At 42.8% G+C, this 20,147-nt stretch overlaps 1 protein-coding gene across 2 annotated transcripts in view; it reads left to right on the top strand.

Moving 5' to 3' along the window:
* Positions 1-1,765, top strand: part of PFDN1 (prefoldin subunit 1) — a 109,662-nt gene extending 107,897 nt beyond the window's left edge. For both annotated transcript variants that reach the window (XM_077137181.1, XM_077137179.1), the window contains exon 4: positions 1,319-1,765. In XM_077137181.1, coding sequence (XP_076993296.1) covers positions 1,319-1,402 — 84 coding nt within the window. In that variant the 3' untranslated portion in view covers positions 1,403-1,765. The remainder of the gene's footprint in view (positions 1-1,318) is intronic.
* Positions 1,766-20,147: the final 18,382 nt, after the last annotated feature.

Raw genomic sequence — 20,147 nt, 5'->3', positions numbered from 1 at the left:
GATGGAAAATGAGGAAAGAGACATGGCTCCTTCCAGCCTTAAGGAAATTTGAAGTTAGGACAAATGGGAATCAGAGGATCACACAAGGACTGATAAGGATTGGTATATGCCACATTTGGCCCCTACAGGGAAAAGCCTCTAAATGTATCATTTAGTAAATATCTGGACAGGGAGTGGGTCAAGTTAGGGATGTGTTGAGAGATAGTGGAGGTTCAGTGGTGAAGACCTTGAGGAATGAGGGGCATTCAGTTCGTTTTTCCCCATCTCAGTGGCTGGGGATCAGCTGAGGCCCTTTAGGCTGTGGTGCCCCTTTTAGCACTGGTATGTGTTAAATACCACCTGCTCTCCACCTCATTCTCTCTCTGGCCTTCCCAGGTTATTTGAGCACCTCAGTGGTCAGAGTTGAATCTCCAGCTGCTCAGGTGTGGAGTGGCGGGGGTGAGGGAAGGCACTAGTGCATCTGGGCTACCTGGGCCAGGCTTGACATTATTGGCACTGGTGTGGCTCAGTCATATGAGCTCTAGGAGGGGATTAGTGTTAAGTGTTCAGGCCTAGTATTCCTCAGAAAGGGAGCCTGCATTTTACTCTGTAAGTGGGAATGAAGCCATAAGTACGTCCTCAGGGCAGAAGTATCGTAGCAGTGATGAAGCTACCATACTTCTAGGGTGACCGACCACAGGGCAAATAATGGACAAACATCATTTCCTTTGACTGATCTTTTGTAATCCTGGTCCAGATGTGGCTCCTAAAAAAGTTCTGTGTCTATGTTGGGATTTTTAATTTAGGACCCAGATGGGGTACAATGTAACTTCCAAAAGGTCTGTCTGTTTTACTTGGTGTGTCATTGTCCAGGATTTCTGCAAGGCAGCAGTTTCATTAGAAAAGCAGATTTCATCCTGACTCATGTGCCTCAGTGAGATGTGGGATACAGTTTCACAGTCCTCATGGCAGCCTGCAGTCTTGCTGGATGGAACAGAGTGCACCCTGTCAGTTCAGCAGTAGTGGTGGCTCCAGGCATCTGGCTCAGGCTGTGGAAAACCTTGAGAGGAGACAAGTCTCTTATAGGGCAGAAGCTTTGTCCTGGAATTTCCTGGCCTTTGTCTGTCTGGTATACTTCCTGTACCGAGATCCCCTCCCCACTGCCTAGGGGTCCTCCCTCTGGGTTAGGGGGGGTGGGGGTGGGGAAGGCACCCTGGGCAGGTGTATGTACCTGGCTCCCAGTAACCAGTATGTCCCTTCATTGTTGGACACCAAAGCTGCCTCCACCATCTTGGCCCACTCACCCTGGTCCTAACCTTGTTTCTTCCTCACATTGCAGCAGAAAAAATCCTATCTTGAGCGGAGTGTGAAGGAAGCTGAGGACAACATCCGGGAGATGCTGATGGCTCGAAGGGCACAGTAGGAACCCTTTAGGGGAAGCTCTTTTTCTGGACCCCTTCCGTTCCTGGGGAGGGAGAAGCAGTCTGTGATGGAAGACAGTCTCTCTTCTGCCTAGATGGACATTTTCTCTGCATGGCCTAGGAATATCTCACCCCACCCAGCTCCCATTTTCTGCATTAGTTGGAGTCCCTTGCAGATCTCAACCTTGTATTTTTTATCCTGGCTCTGCCTGCCACCTATGCCCTAAGACACTTGTCTAGCTCTCCTGGAGGTGGGTCAGGAACTCCCAGGTAAGGGAAGAGGAGAGCCAGGACAGACAGGGAACTTCTGTTTGAGTCTGTCACTAGATATGCTGGTCCCACCAATAAAAGGCATCTGTACCACTGCTAAGTCTGCTTTTCTTGAGCTGAGGGATGAGATTAGAGGGCCAGAGAGGAAGTGGCCATTTTCCACATTCATCCCAGTCCTTCTCTAGGGTTGTGACCCCGGTCCTTCTGAATCGAAGCCTTTCCCTGCTTGGGATTGGGATCCTGCCCTCTTCTCTTCTTTTCTGTTCAAGTTGAATCCCTCAATTTATGGGCCTCCACATACAACATAGTCAGGGAAGAAGGAACGCCAGGGTATAGCTGAATTTAAATGAACAGAATAGTAGTGGTTTTATGACAGTCTGTTTAAAGATTCCTTCCCCTGCTTTCTCTAAATATTTCAAAATAAACATCAGTAATAAACTAGCAGCATCTCCAAAGCTATCTCCCTTTGGCCCAAATCATAAAGTAGTTAAATGCTACAGTCCTCCTCAGAGGCACTGGTATGCTGGAGCCGCCTGGTACCAGCTTGTGAGTACTGATTATTAAATTTTCAGGAATTTTGTTATAAACTAGTTGTTAAACACAGGCATTATTGAACATTAAATTAGGTAAATTTATAATTAAATATAAATGCAAGGATGATAAATATTGAAAGCTCATCCCTTCCTAATTATTTTATATTTTATCATTTTCTGTGTTCTTGAGGGTAGTAAATAGTCTTTTATATCTGGATAACAGTATGCTTTTCTTCCCTTGCCACAATAAGTGGCATCATGTTGGTAGCTTGAAATCAGCCATGGTGGGAACATTTATACCACAGAAATCAGGAAATGCTACAAAATCATGGTTTTTTCTTTTTTTTTTTTAAAGAGAGAATGAGCTGGTAAACATCTGTCTTCTTACCACTGCTTAGGAGGGCAGACAGGCAGGCAGGGAATTGTCAACTGTAGCCTCTCAGGTGCCAGCAGATCCAACCCACTGAAGAAGGGAAAATCTGACTTGCTGCTATGGCAGCTCAGCGCCACCCTGTGGCCAAAGCTGAGATGGATGGCATGGCTGACCAGTTGTATTCAGGTACTGTGTGTATGTGCACGCACAGCCAGACCACATTTTTCATAGAGACTGCTCTCCTGAGCTCTGGCCAAAAGTGGGTATAACTCCTTAGCGAATGCTTCCACCTCCAAGTGGGACTGGGAGAGAATGGCTGAAGGAACCTGTTCTCAGAACCTTTGTTCTTGACAGCACCCACCCTGCTCATGTAGCAGAGAGAATGAAAAGGTAAAAAGCTCCTCTTCAGATAATGGACAGTGATATTTGAGATACCCATATTTTATAAGCTTTTACATGGGTTTAGGTACACAGATGAGTAGTGACTGCATAGAAACAAAAACCCAGGGCGTAGATTATTATCTGGAATAATTTAGACGGTTGGGGTTTGGACAGATTTATTGAAACATACAGGGCATTAGCAGAAAAATCCATTCAGTAGTGTATTACATATTGCCACTACTTTCAATGTATCATTTAAAAATTATATTTCATAACTAAGCCTTTGGCCAAAAAATAAAAGGTGGATCATTTAGCACACTTGTTAAAGACCAAAAAGAACCAGATTTTGAACATGAAAAAAGATCAAGTCACTGAATTAAACAGCAGCAATCTCTGCTAATCTAGAATCCCATCACGTTGAAAGTAGAGGTTCTGTGTGGAGCTAGTCATTTGTTACAGCAGTCAGAAGAGATGGAGGCAGGCGTGCCCCTCAGAGGTGGTGGCAGAGCTAGCAGGACAGGAGGGCTGGTCTGGTCAGGTGAGCATGTCCCAGAGGCAGCAACAGCAGAGAGCTGTCCAGCAGGCCGTGAGGCAGGTGGATGTGTCATCCCTTCTTTGATCTTCGACAACATACACTGGGGGTGGGGGGGTGGGGGTGAGAGGGAGAGAGGCTGAGAATCAGCTGGTTCAAAGTCCAGGCCCTACAGGGCCAGTACCTCCCCCTGCCCAAGGGAGGTCTACAGCAATTGAAAACCATTAAGCCGAGCAGCCTTTCTACTCTTACCATTGTTGATGGCGGCTGGAGGATGGGTGGCTTGACTCATCAACTACTTTCCCTCCTCTTCTTGTTGCTTTTCTAGACTTAGGATACTCTCACCTCTCCAGGGACAAGGCTTCTAAAGCAGCCAGCACACAGAGGAACTGGCGGAGGCATTTCTTCAGGTAGAGCTAAGCCATCACCCGAGGACAAGAGACTGGCTAGAAATAAAATCTCCGAAGAGGGGCATTAGACCCTAAAAGGGATAGTAGTTTTTCTAAAACTAAACCAAGAATAGTAGTTTTTCTCTTCCTGACCTTTACACATGATGGTCAAAGCGCTCGGGACCAAAGCAATGAGGAAGGCAGAGAAGAGAACCAGGTCAGGTGGGAAGAGTGGTTAGAGCCTGTGGTGTCCCCTAAGCCTGGCATTCCTGCTTTTCTTCAGAATGTTCTAGAGTTGGAAATCTCAGGCCTAAATGCTTCATTAAGAGACTTGACTGCTAAACAAGCTCATGAAGGACCCTAACCACCCCTCATTACTTATCAGCTGACCTGCTGCATGAGTCAGCCTCTCTTTCCATAGGATATAGACTTAAAATGGCTGATTGCTAACCTCAGTCTCAGAGGGTCTAGCCCCTTTTTAAAAATCTCAAAACAACTACCATCACCAAATTCATAGTTATAAGCAGTAAGGATTTCAGATTTTTTTACAGTACATGAACACACATTTAAATTAAACCATTTCTTTATCTTTTTTGTTTCAGTTCTATTTTTGTGTTTTGTGTCTATTTTTATATTTCCTCTCTTGGCACCCTCTCTCTCTGGAGCCTGGTATAGCAGCTAACATGAAATGGTTTAGTAGTAAGCGTATTATCAGCCACCCCACTGCATGTCAATATCCCAGGTCCACTCATTCCCTCCGACACATTTGATCCCACCCTGTTTTCATTTCAACTCAGCAACACAGGTGCCGTTGTGGGTCTGGGAGACAAGACCCCACCACCAGGGAAGCCTGTCAAAGGGGAAAGGATGACCTATCGATTCTGAGGGCTGAAGTGCACCTGATCCTCATAACTTAAAAGAAGATATTATTATCATTTCCCTTTTATAAGTGAGGCGCTTGAAAAAAACCTTTTCCAGGATTTAGGCCAGAGACCCAGCCTGAGGTTAGGGTGCTATGGGAGAGATCTGCAATTTATCTTAAGTGACACTTACTGAGTTGTCACCACATGCCAGAGCTGTGCTGAGGGCCTTTCAGACGCTGCACTACAATCCTATGGACTAGGTATCATGATACCCATCTCCCACTGTGTCCCTTCTCCCCCACCCACCCAATACCCAGGACCAGGGCAGAAGCAGCAGTATGTGCTTTTCTCTCCTGTCAGAACTACTGAACTAGGAGCAGTTTTGTCAGGGGAAAACAAATGTCCCAGCCTTGCTTCCTCTGTCCCTTTCTTCCTTAGTTCAGTTGTTTGTCCCTGCCAGGACATTCTTCATATAACATCTCTGAAACCTGGGAAATAAGGGACTTTGAGCTCATTGTTCTCAGGCAGTCAGGGCCTTCTCAGGTTGGAAATAAACACTGACTACAGAGGATTTCAACCAGAGGGCTGGGGCAACCCTGGTAGCGGTGCTGAGTGTGAGCTCAGTGAGGTCTTAGGAACTTGAGTCATTTATCTCCTAGAGCACCATGTCTTCCAAGGCCTTAGACTGTTTTCCTTCAATTAGCTGACAGAACCCCTTCTCCCAAGCTGTTGGGAGGATTAGGGGAGAAAGGTAGGTTTGGGGGTAGCAATGACCTGTTTCCTTTACTATTTGGTCACCCAAAGCTGGGGTGACTGGCCCAGAAGGTTTTAAGGAAGCCCTCACAGTTCCTCAGCATCCTCTACGGGGTCCAGACATGGGTTATTTTGTAATACTTCCCAGATACCCTACCTACCTGGAGGGTCCAAGGCACTGTGTCTCCAGAGACTGCATGAGATGTATGGGCTAATAACTACCCAGGATCCACTCCCCTCCAAGGGCCTCCCTGCTCCTCACCTTCTGCTCAGCCACCCATCCCCATCCCCTTCCCCTCACCCATGGGCCATGGCTACCTGAGATCCATACTCCCCTGCTGGCCAGCCAGAGTGCAGCTTAACTTGCCTGAACCCTGGGCCCTGACGCTTGGCTGGCAGTACTAGTTGCTCAGCGGAAGCTGGGGCAGAGATGACGCCAACCCAGGTGTCCCATACACAGGCCGGATGGGCCGTCCTGGCGACTGCTTCCTCTATCACAAGCAGCATAGGAAAAGATTATATAAGAGGTTTAATAGTAGAGGAAGTTGGGTGCATGGTAATATTGGAAATATCTTTGCAACTCTTCTGTAAATCTAAAATTATTTCAAAATAAAAAGTTAAGAAAAACAGAGAAGTGTGGTGGTGGTGGTCAGAAGAGCGATGGGTGAGGAGAGGCAGGCACTGTCCTCCCCAGGCAAGTGCTGCAGTCAAAGCCTACTCTGGGAAGAGGTTCTGACATTTGAGTGGTTGCTCAGATTGAGCTCCCTCTGGACAGCAAGTGCCAGCCTGGGACCAGGAACTGGACTCCAGCTCTTCCTCCTGATGGATGCAGCACCATAAGCACCTGCTTTCAGACAGATCGGCCCAAAGGCTGACCCTCCATTCACTGTCCAATGTCTTGCCAGCCAGTGGGTACCCTGTTCAGACAATGGCAGGGGCCTGTATCCTGGCCCCAGGTAAGGGACTCTATTCCCAGGAGACTACAGGGGGGGTTGAGGGTCAGTCCAGGGGTCCCTTCACTGGCTTGTCTCAATTGCCTCCAGACACCACTGACAACACCTTCTATTCTCAGTGCCAGCCTAGTGTGAAGCTGCAGGGACAGGTACTGGGAGCTTTGTCACATGAATGCAAATGCAAGAGACTGTGTGTGGTGGTGAAGGGGGGGGGGGAGAGGGAATAGGCATGCAGGTGTGACTGAGAGGCCCAGACTAGGTCAGGAAAAGTCCAGGTAAGCTTTGGGTTTCAGGTGCAACGCACCTCTAGGAAAAGCTGAGCAGCCTCTGGCAGGGGCACCCATCTTCTCAGCCCCATGATGGAAGCAGAGACAAAAGATGGGAGGTGCTGGAGGCATGCAGTACCCTGGTAGAGGTAGAGGAGGACAGTACCTGTGCCCACCTGGAGTCTTCCTGTATGTCCCCAGGACCTAGGACTACCAAACTGATATGCCCAGGGTTACCATTCATGTGAACTACCTGGTTCAGTGCCACCCTGGCAGCTGAGATCTTTATATGCTCAGCTCTGACTTTTTAAATGACTGATTGGGTACTTCAAAGTGGTAATAAAGGCTCATAGGCCCTTCCTGCTTGTGTATCCCATCGTCCACAGTCCCAACCTGAGATTCCTGAGAAGGGGCACAAAACCAAAAAGATGGCCTCAGGTGGACATGTGGACTGGAGCCTCCTGGAAAATTCAGGCCTCCAGGACTTCCTCATTCTAGGAACTAGGAAGCAGCACCCCAGCTCTTGTGGTCCAGACCAGTGATGGGCACCCAGGGCTGGGTGTCATCTGCTAAAAGATGTATCACCAGAGAGAAGACAACGGTCTTGCTAGGGGCAGAAGGACCTGTAGTCTGTGGTACAGGGCCCTCACCCCACCCTGGCCATCTAAACCAACAGTAGGAGGACAGCTTTCCAGGAGTTGTCAGGGAGGGGAAAATCTTTGAACATTTTAGGAATAAGTAAAGCCTTAAAACAACCATGAGATGGATCCTGTCACTACACTTGCTGTGGACTTGGTTCAACTTTTCTTGGATGTGCACATGCAGTAAAGATCATTCACTACCCAGCACAAGGAGCTGCACTGATGAAAACAAAGGTCCTAAAGACAGTGCCACCATGCCCCCTGCCTTCAAGCTCTGGGGAGCACAAGGTAAGTTTTCTGAGGGGGAAGATGATGGGATGAAGGATGGCCAGGAACAGCAGAGAGAACCAACGCAACCTCTATCCTTCCAGGACTCATCTAGGCAGAAGTAATCAAGAGTCTAGTTTTCACAGGATTCTTGGAAGTCCTTAAGGCTTTGAAGTCTTTGAAGGCTAAGAACAGCAGAGATTAAGAACCTGGCAGAACTGGTACATACAGTCTTGGCCTGGAGCTCTGCAGTGGCAGGTGCCTTTGCCTGATAAGCTTGGGGCTTTCCCAGGCCTTTTGTGCCTCCTGGTCTCAGTCTGCCTCTTTCTGCAGCTTCAACTTTGGCCTCACTGTCCTATGAAGCTGTGTCTCCAAAGGCCCTGGACCTCTCCTTGCTTCAGTGCCCCAAGACCCCTACTCCATGGCAGAAAAGTCTGCAAACTGGTCAACCAATTCTCCTACCTACCCGTGCATCCAGCCAGCACTGTAAGAACCTTTACCTCCAGGTGTGCAGCCCTATGCTCTCTGCTGGCTGACTGTTGCCCAACCTACACAGATTATCCAGCCAATCACCTGTTCTCCAGACAGAGTGCCAGCTGTTCACATGATTGGTCTGGAAAGGGTGAGAACTTGCAGACCTGTGTATGAGCTCCTGTTCTTCAGTCTCCAGAAGTGCAGCTGCCACCATCCTGGGAAGGAGGCAGGCCCTGGACAAAACCAAGCAGCTATCTGAAGGCCAGATCAAACCTGAGAAGCTGATAAGGGCCTAGGGAACCCTAGGTAAGAATTGGGGAGCTCAAGCCACAATCCACTCAGAGAGGAGCTTCTGAAGTCCTGAGGAGAGGTGGACCCCAGCCACCATACCATCCCCACCCCAGGCTTGAACACAGGCCTCTGGCTTAAGGAAGAAATGAAGGGAGGTCACCCTTGGCTTCAGCCTGCCCACCCCTATCAATCCACAGAACAGCAGGTCAGAGAGCAAGACTCATCAAAAACAATTGAACATATTTAGATGAGTTGTGCTAGCCTGACAAATATGACCACACTGTCCCCACCTCCTGTGGTTCTATCCTTGGGCTAGAGCTGCTAGGGCCGCTAGGACAGGGTTGGTGGTAGATATTCGTAGAATTGAGAACTCACCAGGTGTGAGAACTGCAGGGAAAGCATCAACAAAACAAGAGGATCAAAATGAGGGCCCCTCCCTGCTACATGGGATGTGACTCCCAGGGGTGTAAATCTCCCTGACAACGTTGGACAGGACTCCCAGGATGAGCTGGGACCTGGCATCATGGGATTGAGAAAGCCTTCTTGAGCAAAAGGGGAAAAAGAAATGAGACAAAGTTTCAGTGGCTGAACAATTTCAGAGTTGAGAGGTTATCCTGGAGGTTATTCTAACGCATTATACAGATATCCCTTTTTAGTTTATGGTGTATTGGAGTGGCTAGAGGGAAGTACCTGAAACTGTTAAACTACATCCCAGTAGCCTTGATTCTTAAAGATGATTGTATAACTATATAGCTTTTACAGTTGTGACTGTGTGATTGTGAAAACTTTTTTTCTGATGCTCCCTTTATCCATGGTATTAACAAATAAGTAAAAAAATAAGGACAAAAAATAAATAATGGGGGGGTGGATAAGGGGTAAAAATCTTGGGTAGATTGAAACACTACTGGTCAATGAGAGGGAGGGGTATGGGATGTATGAGTTTTTTCTTATTTCTTTTTCTGGAGTGATGCAAATGTTCTAAAAATGATCATGGTGATAATACACAACTATGAACTATGTTATGATATTGTGAGCCACTGACTGTATACTTCCGATGGACTGTATGTGTGTGAATATATCTCAATAAAATATTTTTAAAAATTAGGCAAGAATTTTTGTCCAGTTTCCACAATACAGCTATTTAACATCTCATCCAAAATGAAGTGTACTTTAATTAAACATTATATCTAAATAAAAAAAACAACAAAAACCAGGACCCACATCTCTTCCACACCATCTACCAACTTAGAAGCCAGGCAGACTGGGGCTGAGGTCTCAACTGCTCCTCTGTAGCTGGGTGACTCTGGCTAAGTCATTTGGGCCTCTGCTTCCTTCTTTAAAGAATAGGAAGACAGAATTATGGGAGACATTGCCTGAGATAACATGGGAAAATCCTGAGATGAGGACAAAGTATGGTATTGTTAAGACAGGTAAAAAATAATCTCAGTTTACAAGCAGGAAAGTTTCATCATGATTTTTTTTTTAATAGATTCTATAGTGCATCTCAAATGCTCCTTTCATAATTTGATACACATTCAACTGCTTAGGATCACGTCACTACTGTGCTGGCCCAGCAGCATATTACCAAGCTTGGCCTTACAAAACTCATCTGCAGCAAGCACCCCAAACCAGGACCGGGACCCAGCACATCCACAGCAATGCCATGGGCTACTGGAGGGCTGGACAGCTTGCCTGGGAGCCCTATGCAGGAGTTTATAAGATGAACCTGTAAGACTGGGGAGATAACCAAGAGTGTCTCATGCTTGCAGAAAGAAGAAAATAAGCTACCAAAAAATATCGACTCAAATGATTTACCAGGGCACTGGCCCCATTTCTATTGCATCAGACTTTAGCAAGCAATCTTATTTTCCTTGAAGGGAAGAGACATCTTAGAACAGCCCATTTTGCATTTGGTTTGGACAGCAGAAAGTGGTTTTTCTTTTATCCTGGAGTGAGCCAGGAGCCTGGGGGATGGGTGAGGGGTGCAGAATAATAGGAAGGAATACATAGTGTGAGAACATAGGCACCAGGTGATTCCTCAGCCCCACACCATCCTGCTAGAAGTCTGTCCCACTGTCCCAGGTGGACAGACAGACCAGAGGAACCATGAGCGTGAGCTGGGGAAGACAGCACTGCTAGGATCAAAAGGGGGAAAGGGGTCAACAAATGTAAGTAGGCCCAAGAGGGACTAGGGATGAGGACACAATGTGTTTCTGGTGCCGAAGACCTGGTGCCATGGGTGGAATTACTTCAGCAGAAGGAAGGGAGGCAATTTATTGTTATCATGATGTGATAAATCATGAATATATCCCTAGTGGCATTTTTGCAGAAATAAATATGCACGGGGTTGTTATGCCAAACAGAATAAATTAAGGAAAATCTGGAGAAAACATGATCATGCCCAGTACATAACAGTTACGTGACTCTGTGGCAGGGATGTAAAGATCCTAAGGCAGGGGGATTCCTCTAATGGCTGGTGAACCATGATGTTGCTTTCAACCTGCTGTAGAGGGGAGACCTGTGGAGACCAAGGTTGTGAAAGGCAGTGGCTGCCCTGACCCATAAGCCCCTCAACACGCTGGTTGGCAAATCTGTTAATGGCCATTCCTACCCACCTGGATAAGACCACACTTCCTTCACAGTCACAGGTCAAAAGATACCAATGTAATCATAAGCCAGGGTTCTAACTTTGGAATAACCACAACACAGCAAATGAAGGAGCAGGTTACCTTGTATCATTAAAGGTTATGGTATATAAGGGTAAGCAATCTCACTTAAATACCCATCAGACACAAAATTTGTTACAATACTGTGGTAGTTAGATTCAGTTGTCAACTTGGCCAGGTGAAGACACCTAGTTCTATTGCTGTGGACATGAGCCAATGGTACCTGAATTTCATCTGTTGCTGATACATCTGCAGTCGGCTAAGTGGCGTGCCTGCAGCAAAGAATGACATTTGACTTAATTCGCTGGTGCTTAAATGAGAGAGCGCAACGTAGCACACAGCCCAAGCAGCTCAGCCCAGGCCTTTGGAGATGCAGAAAGAAATCACCCCAGGGAAAGTTGTTGGAACCAAGAGGCCTGGAGAGAAGGCCAGCAGAGACCATCCTGTGCCTTCCCATGTAAGAAAGAACCTTGGTGGAAAGTTAGCTGCCTTTCCTCTGTAGAACTAACAAAATAAATCCCCTTTTATTAAAAGCCAATCCGACTCTGGTGTGTTGCTTTCCAGCAGCAAGCAAACTAGAACAAATACCAATCAAAATCCCAACAGGATATTCTGCATATATAGCTAAACTGATTCTAAAATGTATGAAGAGGTCATGGAACTGGAAGAGCTAAAACAAATTTGAAAAGAATAAAGTTGGAGGAATCATGCTACCCTTTTTCAGAAATGAATATAAAGCTATAGTAATCAAGACAGTATGGGCTTGACAAATGTACAGACACACAGGTCAAAGGAAAAGAACAGAGAGAGCAGTAATAGACCCACATAAATATGGCCAATTGGTATTTGACAAATATGCAAAAGTAATTCAATGAAGAAAGGATAATCTTTTCAAAAACAGTGACAGAAAAATTGGTATGCCCTTCAAAAAACCAACACAAAACAAAATCTTACCTCACATTTTATACAAAAATCTCATATTTTATACAAAATTTAACCCAAAATTGATCATAGCTCTAAATATAAAATGTAAAACTAGTTTTAAGAAGAAAAAAAAAACAGAAGAAAATCTTCATGACTTGAGGTTAGGCAAAGCGTTCTTAGATCTGACACCAAAAGTGTGATCCATAACAGAAAAAAAAATACTCAAATTGGACTTTATCAAAATTAGAAACTTTTGCTTTGTGAAATACAGTTAAGAAGATGAAAAGACAAGCTGACAAGCTACAGACTGGAAGAAAATATCTACAAATCAGATCCAGCAAAGGACTTCTACCCAGAATACATAAAGACTCTCAAAACTCAACAATAAGAAAACAACCCACTGGTTATTGAAAACTGGGGGTGAAAGAACTGAACCAACACTTCACCAAAAAGGATAGAAGGAGGGCAAATAAGCACATGAAAAGATTTCAACATCATCAGCCATTAAGAAAATGCAATACACACCTATCAGAATGGCTAACATAAAATACTGCTAATATCAAGTACTTGTGAGGACGCAGAGCAAATGGAACTCTCATATCTTGATGAAACATAAGTGAAAACTTACACTCAACACGAAAACCTGTATATATACATGTTCACAGCAGCTATAATCATAATCACCAAAAAAGTGGTAACAACCCCAATGTCCTTCAACAGGTGAATGAATAGAAAAACCACATACACAATGACATGTCACTTTTCAGTAGTAAAGCTGCCATCAGATCTTCACAGAACACACACCAGGAGTTATACCTTGACAGTTTTGCTTGCAGGGCGGCAGTATCCCAGAAGTCAGTGCAAACCCACCCAGCCTGAATCTCCCTTGGCCAAATGTGCTGGAATTTCCAAAGATTCCACATGTATTCCTCAGGTTCCAGAGGTTCCATTAAATGTAGGAGGTAGTCCTCTTTCTGTAACCACAACAGTTCTGTAGTATCTATTTTCCATACCAGAGTTGCATGTAAAGTTTCTCTTGAAAATATTCATATTAGAAAAATCTGAAAATGTTTCGAAAGTCTGAAGTGGTGGTCATAATGGATCTCTTCTTCTGGGCCAAAGCATGGCTAGCCAACCGCTGGGTAATCTGTGTGCTGAACCCTCCAACTGGCACCCCAGGGGACACAGCCTACTTGAGGAGCAGTACCACTTCAGTCCAGGCTCAAAGATGCACAACTAAGTGACATTAGCCAACCTTCCTTACCTGATGTCTGGCCTTTCTGGAATTCAGTGTCTGGTTGCATGCTTTCTCTCTAGTTTAATAGTTTCTAGCCAGCATTCCCCAAGAAAAGAGATGGTTCTTTGCATCTCTAAGCTTGTCTTTTCTACGCCTGCACGCTTGCTTTCCTCCAGGCTTGAGGAGTCCTGTCTTCTGGTCATAGCAGCCCTGTTTTTCCCTCTGTTAGTGTTTCACAGAATAGAAATTAGAGAGAATGTATGGCTAACTCTAGTGGACACTTATGAGTTCTGACTTTACCTGACCTCTGAGCATATTTGATGTTATTGACCACTCCCTTTAATGTACTTCACCTAGTTTTCCATCTCTTGATGCCTCTGCAGGTTCCTCATCCTTAAATCCATGCCAGAATTCCTTAAAAGCTCAGCCCTACACTGTCACCTCTCTTCTACCTCCATATTTCCCCCCAGCTTGATCTTATTCACCCCACTTTCAATAACCACTAATGCTTTCCATATTTATATCCCAAACCCAACTTCTCCAACACTGAGGCATAGAGGCAACTGCCTATCCAGACATCTCGATTTAGAGTCATCCAAACCCCTCAAAGTAACTCAGTATGTTCAGAACCTCACAAAATTTTCTTCCTCCCAACCAAACTTATCCCTTGTTCCCAACCTCAGTAAACAGCACCACATGCATGCATGTCAGTTCCAGTCAGAAGCCCAGGAGTCACCTCTGACTCTTCCTTCTTCAATCCCTATACCTAATCCATCACCATGTCCTACTGGTTTTTACTTCCAAATATCTCAAATGTATTCATTTTTCTCCATCACCATGTATACTTGTATCCCCTCCAAACCATTCTCTATGCAGAAGCCAAGGAAACTTCTTAAAAATGCAAATTTGTTTATGTCATCCCTTTGCTTTAATAGCTTAAAGGATGAAGACCAAAATCCCTAAGTTGGGCCACAAGGCCCATTTCACTCCTGCCTGCATTTTATCTGTTCTCGATGTTCCATTGCTTTCTGCCTAATCAACTTCTAGTTTTTCAAATAAGCTTCATTCTCTACCACCATTGGGCCTTTCTACCTACTTTTCCAGCAGTATGTTTGCCTGTTGACACCAATGTTAGCCCACACATCACCTTCTTGGGGAAGATCTCTCAGGCTCTGCCAGATTTGTCCCCTTTATGTGTTTTTATAACATTACATATCTTATCATCATATGAAAGTATAATGTCAATTACTATCTACCTGTGGGGTTTAATTTCTGGTTCCCACACATGACTGTAAGCACCATGAGGGCAGGAATAGAGGTTTGTATTCTATGCGGTCTACCACCTAACACACCAGAGCTGTTCAGTATTTGCTGAATAAATGTTCATCCCTAGAGAATGCTGGAGCCCTCCCAGCCCCTACCCCAAGAATGGCCCCTCCCTCCTTCCCTGGAGGTGTGCAAAAGGCAGATGGGAGAATGGCTCCCTGACAGTTTGAAATGCCCCAAGGCAGTGTTCTGTGGTCCTAATCTGTGACCCCACTGGAATGAAGAAATTATCTCCACCAAGTAGAAAATATAATACTGACTCCCAGGGATGAGTCCGGCCCTGGCACCGTGGGATCAACAATTCCATTCTGACCAAAAGGGGGAGAGAGTCAAAAGGATAATCTAGAAGTCACTCTTACACAAGCAATATCTAGCTGAAGCTATCTATCATAACTTGCCAAACCCCAACCAAAACCATTCCAGCGAATCCTAAAGAATACTTAGGGCAATATATAAGATTTTACAAAGGTTCCACGTGCCAGGGTAACTTTTCAGAAACCTACAACCTCCAGATGGGTCCCTGGACCAGGTAAGTATTGAAACCTGAGGGGCCAGCCTTTCCAGAACATCAGCTAGTTGTTCTGGAACACCTTACTAATGTTAGCCCTTCTGACATGAAAAGGGTAGAATGGGCATAGCACCTAAAGAGTGGGAGAAAGATCAAAGGTGATCATGGAGTTATACAGAGAAGGTAGGATTTTAAAAACGAGTATGACTGCTGAATCATTAACTTGATTTCTTTTAGTCTCCAAGATCTTAGAGTAGCGAGAAGTAAAAACCTAAAATTGTGGAATGTAACCCATACCAAACTCGGAAATCTGTTCTACAACTAATTGCTGTGCTGTGCTTTGAAATTTATTACCTTTTTTGTATATATATTATTTTTCACACACAAAAAAAGTCGACTGTGATGATAAAAAATATTTATTCCTTCTAACTTCCTGTATTCTGGGGCAGAAGAAAAATCTGACAAACTCTGGGATCTGTCCTGTAACTATCTGTTGAAGAGCACTTTGAAAACTATAGCTTTTTTCTTTCTTCGCTTTGTATATATAGTATATAATAAAAAAAAGTAAAAAAAATTAAATACCATTCCAATCCAAACCAAACATGGTTTTCTATAGACTCTAACCCACTCTACTCATCCTAAAGTTCTAATTAAACAGTAAAAGGCTAAGAATAGTCATGAAACTTCAAGAATATGGGGTATATGTGTGTACATGCATTGGAGGTAGGGACATACCAGATTCTAGCCCAAACACTATATGGTAACTTGTATGTGACAAGTGTCTTTACAAATCGGTGGGAAAGGATGGCTTAATCAATACATAAAGAAAACCAGAACCCTATTCCACACCATAAATCAAAAATTCAGGTAACCTAAAGACCTTATATGAAAACCAAACATTTAGAAGAAAATATAGTCTTATTTTTATGACCTTGGAATAGAAAATGATTTTTATAAAGACTAAAACACATAAAGTCCAAGGGAAAGATGACTGAATAGGACATTTAAAACCTTTCACACTAAAATACCCCAGAAAAAAGTTAAGAATTCTTCAGATTGAAAGGAAAGGACACCAGACAGTGGACCAAACCAAAGCAGCATAAGGAAATAAAAATCTCCAGTAAAGGTAGCCACATAGGTAATTATAAATGTCAGTACTACTGCACTGCCTTTTTTATATAACTACATTTCTTCACACAGGTGCTAAAAGTGCAATGCAAAAGAAAAAAAAGATAATTGTTTTGGATGTACAGTGTACAAAGATAAAACTTGTAACAAGTACAAAAAAAAGATGGTGGGAAGGAGAGGTATAGGAATGGAGTACATGAAGATACATTGGTATCAAACCAAATGTGATTGTTAATAAATTCAAGATGTTCAATTTTTGTGTGTTTCTATCAATTTGTCCGTTTCATCTAAGCTGTCTAATTTATTTGGCATATGTCATTCATCGTATCCTCTTGTGGGCCTTTTTATTTCTGTGAGGTTAAAAGTATGTGTCCTCTCTCATTTATTCACATCTTTTTCTTTGCCAGTCTAGCTGATTATCAATTTTATTGATCTTCTCAAAGAACCAACTTTTTGTTTTCTTAATTCTATTGTTCTTTTATTCTCAATTTTATTTATTTATGTTCTAGTCTTTGCTATTTCTTTCTTTCTGCTTGCATTGGGATTAGTTTCCTCTCCTTTTTCTAGTTTCTCCAGGTGTACAGCTAGGTCTCTGATTTTATCTCTTAACATTTAAAATGTTAAACGTTTAAGACTATAAATTTCCCTCTCAGCACTGCCTTCACTGCATCCCATATGTTTTAATATGTTGTTTACTCTTTTTCATTCATTGCAAGATATTTAACTGATTTCCTTTGACCCAATGATTACGAGTATGTTGTTTAATTCCATATATATATTTTAAATTTTCTGGTTCTCTGCTTGTTATCGATTTCCAGGTATGTTCCATTGTGGTCAGACAGTGGTTTGTATAATCTCAATCTTTTTAAATGTTTGAGACTTGTTTTGTGACCCAACGTGTAGTAAATCCTGGAGAATGATTCATGGGCACTTGAGAAGAAATGTAAATTCTGCTATTCTGGGGGTGCAATGTTCTATATATGTCTGTTAGATCTAGTTCATTTATCACATTATTTCCTTATTGATCCTCTGTCTAGATATTCTATCTATAGATGAGAGTGGTATATTAAAGTCTCCAATTATTTTTGTATAAGACATCTATTCTTTCCTTCAGTTTTGTCAATGTTTGCTTCATGAATTTTGGGGCACACTGGTTAGGTGTATAAATGCTTATGTTTTGTTATTTCTTCTTAGGCAATTCTTAGAGAATTGCCTCTTTTATTAATATAAAGTATCCCTCTTTGTCTCTTCAAAGTCTTATTTGCCTGATATCAGTATAGCTACCTCGGCTCTTTTTTTGGTTACTATTTGCACAGAATATCTTTTTCCAACCCTTCACTTTCAACCTATTTAGTCTTTGGGCCTAAGATGAGTGTAAGCAGAATAGAATTGGATCATACTTTTTAATCCACTCTGCCAATCTGTGTCTTTTGACTGGGGAGTTTAATCCGTTAACATTCAATGTTATATTGTAAAGGCAATACTTGCTTCAGCCATCTTATCCCTTGATTTTTTATAAGTCATACATTTTCTTGCATGTGTCCCTTTTTATCCTTTAGTTACCTTTACTGATACTCTTTATTTCTTCACACTACTCCAAGCCACTCTCTCCCATCGTTTTTTTTCTTTCCAACCTGCAGAAGTCCCTTTAATATTTCTGGTAGCACAGCTGTCTTGTTGACTTTTTCTCTGTTTCTGTTTATCTGTGAATACTTAAACTCTCCCTCATTTTTGAAGAACAGTTTTGCCAGGTAAAAAATTTTGGCTGTCAGTTTTTCTCTTTCAATACCTTAAATATATCATTCCCTGCCCTCTCCCTCCATGGTTTCTGACAAGAAATTGACACTTACTCTTATTGACACTCCTTGTATGTGGCAAATGGCTTTTCTCTTGCTGCTTTCAGAATTCTCTATCTTTGACATTTGGCATTCTGATTCGTATGTGTTTTAGAGTAGGTCTATTAGGATTTAATCTGTTTGGAGTACATTGTACTTCTTGGACATATATATTTATGTGTTTCTTAAGAGTTGCAGAATTTTCCTCAAATATTCTTTCAGCCCCTATTCTGTTCTTTCTCCTTCTGGGACACCCATGATGCATAGGCTTGTGTGCTTCATGCTGTCATTTAAATCCCTGAGACACTGCTCCATTTTTTCCATTCTTTTGTTTGTTTTTCTGATTGTTATTATTTCAATTGTCCTGTCTTCTAGTTTGCTGATTCTTTCTTGTACTTGTTCAAATCTGCTGTTGTATGCTGCTAGTGTATTTTTAATTTCTCCTATTGTGCCTTTCATCCCATAATTTCTATTATGTTTTGTTGTATAATTTCAGATTCTTCTTTATGCTCACACATTGTTGTCATAATATCCTGCATCTCTTTAGCCATATTTTCCTTCATCTCCTTGAACTGATTTGGGGAATTTTTAAAAACATTTTTTATTAGTTCCAAATTCTGTGTCTCTTCTGTAGTTTTAATTTGTTCCTTTGACTGGGCCATATCTTCATATTTTTTAGTATGTTTTAAAATTTCTTTGCTGATGCCTAGGCATGTGATTATCTAGATGGCTTTACTCTGATGGTCAGTGTCTCTTTCTTGCCCAGGTTTTTTTTTTTTTTTTTAACATTTTTTATTGTGAGATATAACATATATACAAAAAAGCAAAAAATTTTAAAGTACATTTTAACAAGTAGTTATAGAACAGATTTCAAAGTTTGGTATGGGTTACAGTCCCACAAATTTCAGGTTTTTCCTGCTAGCTGCTCCAAGACACTAGAGACTAAATATCAATATAATGATTCAGTAATCATACTCATTTGTTAAATCCTAACTTCTCTGTTATAACTGCTCCTTCTCCTTTGATCCTTCTCCCAATGTTAAGGGATATTTGGGCTGTGCCCATTCTAACTTCTTCATGTTGAAAAGGATGTTGACAGTATGGGATAGGGAGATGGAACTGACTGATACACTTGGAGAGACTGGCCTGCCAGGGTTTCAGGACTTACCTGGCCTAGGAACCATCTGAAGGTTTTAGGTTTCTGAAAATTAAACTTAGTGTATGAGACTTTTATACACTCTCAGAGCCATGGGTGTCCTTTAGGGTTAACAGGAATGATGTTGGTTAGGGTTTGGCAAACGATGGCCACTAGCAATATCTAGCTGAAGCTTAATAAGAGTAGCCTCCAGAACAGCCTCTCAATGCCTGTTTTTACTACATGGGCAGGCTCCAGTAATCGAACCCAGGTCTCCGGCATGGCTGGCAAGAACGCTGCCTTCTGAGACACCGTGGCCCGCCCTCAATTCCATTTTAACTCTATTAGCCACTGATACCTTATTTTGTTACATTTCTTCCCGCCCCCACCTTTTGGTCAGGAAAGCACTGTCAACCCCACAGAACCAGGGCCAAGTTCATCCATGGGAGTCACGTCCCACACTGTCATGGAGACTTTCACCCCTGAATGTCATGTCCCACATAGAGGGGATGCCCAAAGTTCTTTTTGACTAGCTTTGTGTTAAGGCTCTTCTTTGACACTTGGTTCAACTTATTTTAGACCTTTAAAATGGCCTGGGTATGATTAGATTTTTTCAACTGTTTGTCATCTGATTCTTGCCCTGTGTATGTGGTATACTTTTTAAGACTGCACTTTCTGTGCAATTCTTTCACGTCCAGGAGAAAGGTTCCCTTCCTCTGTTTCTTCCTTGGGAAAGTTGTTGTTTGTTTCTGTTTGGCCTCTGTAGTTTTTTTTTTTTTTTTTTTTTTAACAACAAACGAACAAAAACATTCTTACCATACGATCATTCCGTTCTATATATATAATCACTAATTCACAATATCATCACATAGTTGCATATTCATCATCATGATCATTTCTTAGAACATTTGCATCAATTCAGAAAAAGAAACGAAAAGACAACAGAAAGACAAATAAAACAAAAACAGAAAAAAAAACCCATTATACATACCATACCCCTTA

The sequence above is a fragment of the Tamandua tetradactyla genome, chromosome 20, assembly GCF_023851605.1.
Source record: "Tamandua tetradactyla isolate mTamTet1 chromosome 20, mTamTet1.pri, whole genome shotgun sequence".
Lineage (NCBI taxonomy): Eukaryota > Metazoa > Chordata > Mammalia > Pilosa > Myrmecophagidae > Tamandua > Tamandua tetradactyla.
This window is presented reverse-complemented; position numbering and strand designations above follow the sequence as displayed.